The following is a 5,148-nucleotide window of genomic DNA, read 5'->3' as shown; positions in this document are numbered from 1 at the left end:
CTTCTACACATTTTCATCTCAGTTTGAAATAAACCTCGAGGATGGTGCTGAAGCATATTTCACAACTCAACTTTATTGATATGAAATTCGCATGATTGCTAGACAACAGAAAGCCGCAATCAACTCAAACAACCAAGATGGTTACTGGATACGATAACTATTTTAGAATAAGGACTGGCAGGTGCACAGATCATACCATACATGCAACTCAACTGGCAGTCAATGAATATCACCTGGTAACTAAAGTGCAAAATAAACAGTATACAACTAGCTGAAATTTACAGTACTGTTACTCCTTGCCTAAACTCGAGACATCACCACTCATAGAAAATGCTTTAAAACCATCACAACACATATTTATGGAAGTCATCGCTATCTCAGAAACAAATATGATTGCACATACAATCTCTTACAGATTGCAAGAAAGATTTGTATCAGACCGATAAAACAGCAGTTTGGTACCGTGGTAGCTGCAGAAACTAAATTTGACTCTGGTAAACAACGAAGCAGCGCCATGTCTCTCTCGATAACAAGACCACAACAAAGTACAGTTATCACCAATTTATCTACGTCCATGTGGAGCTTGATAAGCACCACTGGTGTTAGGTGCTGCTTGCGCGGATCCATAGCCCTGAGGCTGTGCAGACAACCCGTACGGTGACCCCCCCTGGGTTGGGGCGAAGTGTGATGATGCCTGTGCTAGTCCATAGGATGGTGGCATCTGTGTGTGTGCATAAGATGGAGCCTGTGTTTGTCCATATGATGGTAGCCCCTGAGCTGAGCCATGAGGTCGCGCTGTTGTTGCGCCGTATGATGAAGACGGGACTGGCCCAGAAGCATATGATGGTGGCACCTGTGCAGATCCATATGTGGGTGCAGCACCTGGTGCCCGTGCATGCGAAGGTGGTGTGACCTGACTTGATCCATAGTAACCAGCACTACTCCCATGAGCAGTTGGAGCCGCTGCCTGACCTCCAAGTGCAGGCATTCTAGAAGTGTCATATCCAGCAACTTTTAGAGAGTCGTAACCAGTAGCACCCCTTGATGCATCATGGACTCTAGCAAGACGAGAAGTCTCATATGCATTCCCTCTTGATGGATCATATCCAGAACGAGGAGCAGTTCCAGCTGGGCTTCCGCTTAAAGGGTCTGGCATACCAGGGGGCGTCCTAGCCTGGATCCACAAAACAATTATGTTGTTAACATGGAAAAATTACTCCAGCGGTTAGTTAGAACATCTGAAAACACAATTTATATTATTGTTTGCACAGAAAAATAAGCAATCCATTAACTCCAGGCGAGAAAGTAAAGGCAATCAGGGGCAAACAACGGTAGCCAGACAGCTAGTCCAGCTTTTATTTATGTTAATCTGTATTTTCGATGACACTCTGCCTTGAATGCCCATGGGAAAACAAGGGTTGAGCCAGATCCCTGATTCAGAATTACATGTGTTATAGTGGGTGGTTGGGTGCGTGAAATAGTTCATAGAATCCAGTATCATATTTCAAGTCTACAATTATCAAATCAAACAAAACCAGCTTAGCAAGAACAAGAGATCCTGAGTGTGCAAATATGCAATATAATTGTTAATTATTATTTTTAATTATCCAACAATATTTAGCTATTTTGAAACAGTTTTTATGTGTTGAATTTGTATTTATAAAGCACTTTCTTATTGTAAGACTGTGTAGTACTTCCTCCGTTCACTTTTGTAAGACGTTTTAGACATTTATAAGACAATGCCTAAAACAGTTCAATTTCAGCTGTCCAAAACATCTTACAAAAGTGAACAGAGGGAGTAAAAGAAATTAACGGTAAATATGCAATTTAGGGGGCCATCCAAGTCAAGCCATGCCTTTTCAAATCAACAAAGCACAAAATCTAAGAATTCCTGACAAACAATCTGGAAAACCAGCAATTGTGCGAATAAATATAATGCCTTTTAAAGTTGCAAAAGGGGAAATAAACGGTTGGAATATTGGAAGTTATGATTAGCATAAGGTGAAATCGGATCTAGTGGGACAGGCCCCTGTGTTCTTTAATTTAGTGGGTATTGGCCTGCCAAGTGTGGCTTAAGCATAGTTCAAAAAAACACTCCTAGGCGCTAGCCTAGGCGTGCTTAAGCGCTGGGCGTTGGCTACTCGGTATAACACCTCTCTTTGGCCCTAGGCGCTAAAAAAAGCGGTCGGTGTGGTCCTCCAGGGAGAAATCAGTATTCTCCGGTGAGGAATCAATCTCTCTGGTGAGGATTTGACCTCCCTAGCGAGGAATCCTCCTCCCTGACGAGGATTCAACCACTCCGACGATAAATCAACTGATTCCAGTGAGGGATCGAGCTTCTCCGGCTGGTTCACACCGGAACAGCAAGGGAGAGACAAAGAGAGGAAGAGGCAGCATCGGTGCAGCAAAGGGAGAGGGGCGGCACGAGGAGCATACCTAGACTTTCTGTCTGATTGTGCACCTACGGGGGCTAGTAGAAGAATAGGAAGATGTGCTAGTGGTTTAATGAGCTAGGATAGCCCATCTAGCATATTTCTTCACAATACAGTCATTCCTTCATGCTACAATACTAAACGCCTAGGCAGCGCACAGGCAAGTTGAGCGCAAGTATGTCCCAAAACGCATAATTAATGCCCAGCGCCTTTTTGAACTTTGGACTTAAGTACTCACGCCAGATAGATGCATAAACATAAACAGTGTTTAATTATCCCTCTCTCTCTCTCTCTCTAAGATATGTTTGAGAGGGCACAATAATTAAGCAGGTTTAAGGTTAAAGAAACCAAGGGGGGTGAAAGAGAAAATGGTAAATCCTACTTTAATCATGAAGAGAAAATACTGGAAATAGTTTGTGGAGTGTCCCTTGTAAGTACAGGACAAAGGAGATGTGATATATGTGGGCAAACAAGCAAAAACGTCAAAAAATTAACACGCACACGTTATATTATGCAATAAGATAATTACTGTATTATAAGTTTGTATCACTAGATTCAAGTTCAACCCTAACCGAGCCGTGCTCGAGCTCGGCATGATAAGTGTAGTCTCACACTCGGATCACCTGGGCTTAAACCCACAATCATCCAGATGATACATACTTCAGAAATAATAAATGTCTCAACTTGTGAGGTATCCATTTGGCAGGAAATAAAGGTGCTCACCTGTGCACCCCCATAGCCACCATCATAAGCAGAATGGTGGCTAGATGTACCACCATCCTTCTGAGCAAAATTAGGATTGTACAAAGTACCTACACATAAAAAACGACTCATGTTAACCAAAAACATAACCGCAACTACAAAGGTTAAAGAAAAAATCATAGCAACGAAAGACATAACTGCGGCTGCAAAGGTAGGTTTCTACGTACATATATCTACAGAGGAATGAAATGGATGAGATATAATGACGTACCACTTCTGTCAACATTAGTTGTGTTTGTCAACTCAGCACGAAGCTTCTCTAACTCTGTAACCATGGAGTCATAATTTTTCTTCATTCCCTGCAGCGACTCGGAGTGGTCCATCTTCAGTTTCCTTTCATACTCATATGCAGCCCTGAAATTTAAATAGCATGAGCATGGTTGAGGTATTATTCATATATTGGTTAGAAGACATGCTGGAGAACAAGTACAGCACACGTTGACACACCTGAGGTGCTGATATTCCTGTCTAGCAGCATCAAGATCAGCCATGAGTGCAGGCAGCTGCTGTGCCTCGCCAAAGTTCCTCTGCAGGTCTTTGTTCAGCTTCTGCGCATCCGCCAATAAATGCTGCCTTGCCGCCGCCAGGTTCTGCGCCTCCGCGTGCGCCTGCTGCAGGTCCGCCTTGACAGACTCGTAGGACTTGAGATCGGCCTCCATCTTGGCAGCCTTATCAAGGAGCCCCCTCATCTCCTGCTCCTCGGCGGCCTTCGCCGCCTCCCCCTGCGCCTGTATCCTCTGCAGCTCCTGCTGCGCGGCAGCGAGCTCTTTCCTCAGAGACGCATGGCTCGCGGCGAGCCGTTCATTCTCCAGCGCCAGCTTCTGTATCTCTCCACACTGCGCCGCGAGCTTCTGCTCCAGGATCTCAGGCGGCGGCAACATATCGTAGGGGTATGGCCCCGGCCCTGGCGGTGGGTGCATGCCCGGGCCGTACGGATCACGGTGCATCATGCCATGCGGCGGGCCAGAGCCGGGACCAGGGAGCGGCCGGTGGTGGTAAGGAGGAGGCATACGCCCCTTGCTCCCCATGGCGAATCAACGACACAACGACCGCCGGTCCGCGGATTAGCGACTAGCACGAACGCACGAGCTCTCGATTCAGCCAACGACAGTAAACCCTAGAATGACCAGCGCACGGAGCGGATCGATTAGGCACAAATGAAGCAATGGAATTCGGGCGCCAGGGCGGGCGCGGAAGAGGGAGAGGGAGAGCACCTCGTGGTGGTCGGCGGGGGCGGAGCGGCGGAGCCGAGTCGAGAGGAGGCCGGTCTGGTGGTCCTTCGCCTCCTTGTTTCCTAGGGATGGATGGATTGGTTCGTCGTCTTCGTTGCCAGGGGCGGTCGGTGACGGTGGAGGGCTTAGCAAGGGGGTAATTTTGCACGGTGGCCCCTGACCCCGGTGTTTCTCACTCTCTGCGTATCGAGAAATAGGGACGTGCCACATGTCCGCATTTTATTTAATTTTAGAGCATGGTTAATAATACAGCCAACAATCGGGCTATAAGGAGTTGCCATGTCATCTATAGTGTTGTGGAATAGCCACGGCAGATGTCCTACTGTGAACACTTAGTCATGGAGCCATCGCAACTAGCTTAGGTTATAGGGGTTAAACGGGACAAATGACACAGGAATTTATACTGGTTCGGCTTCTTGCGGTGAAGGTAAAGGCCTAATCCATTTTGAGGTGGTATTGCTTATGTCTCGATTATTAGGGAGCGAATACGCTTGACCTAGCTTTCGATCTCTTGTTTCTTGCCTTGAACCGCCGTCGGGTCGTCCCTTTATATACACAGGTTGACGTCCAGCGGCTCACAGAGTCCCGGCCGGCTCATAGACAACGTGTCTGGCTCGGTGACTAACTATACATGCCTTACAATACAAGTCTTACACATATGACGGTTTACTCCTACGGGCCTTAAGTCGCCCTTGGGCCTTGGGCCCTCGCCTCTGAACCGC

The 5,148-nt window shown here is 46.8% G+C and overlaps 1 protein-coding gene across 1 annotated transcript; it reads right to left on the bottom strand.

Annotated features, from left to right (window-relative positions):
- Positions 1 to 241: 241 nt before the first annotated feature.
- On the bottom strand, positions 242 to 4,602 carry LOC123136791 (protein FLX-like 2). The gene is made up of 5 exons (XM_044556293.1): positions 4,409 to 4,602; positions 3,642 to 4,311; positions 3,406 to 3,548; positions 3,156 to 3,244; positions 242 to 1,174 (listed from the first exon to the last, which is right to left on the bottom strand). The coding sequence occupies exons 2-5, from the start codon at positions 4,220 to 4,222 to the stop codon at positions 563 to 565; spliced, it is 1,425 nt and encodes a 474-aa protein (XP_044412228.1). The 5' UTR covers positions 4,223 to 4,311; positions 4,409 to 4,602; the 3' UTR covers positions 242 to 562.
- Between the last annotated feature and the right edge of the window lie 546 nt (positions 4,603 to 5,148).

This window comes from Triticum aestivum, chromosome 6B, assembly GCF_018294505.1.
Source record: "Triticum aestivum cultivar Chinese Spring chromosome 6B, IWGSC CS RefSeq v2.1, whole genome shotgun sequence".
Classification (NCBI taxonomy): Eukaryota; Viridiplantae; Streptophyta; class Magnoliopsida; order Poales; family Poaceae; genus Triticum; species Triticum aestivum.
The sequence above is the reverse complement of the archived record's forward strand: the minus strand, read 5'-3'. Positions and strand labels throughout refer to the sequence as shown.

Excerpts from the sequence above, each read along its gene's own strand:
- LOC123136791 (XM_044556293.1), bottom strand. The coding sequence starts at position 4,222 with ATGGGGAGCAAGGGGCGTATGCCTCCTCCTTACCACCACCGGCCGCTC. Across the intron at positions 3,245-3,405 it reads AACTAATGTTGACAGAAGTG|GTACTTTGTACAATCCTAAT; the intron begins GTACGTCATTAT and ends TTTTATGTGTAG. Across the intron at positions 1,175-3,155 it reads GTGGCTATGGGGGTGCACAG|GCTAGGACGCCCCCTGGTAT; the intron begins GTGAGCACCTTT and ends TTGTGGATCCAG.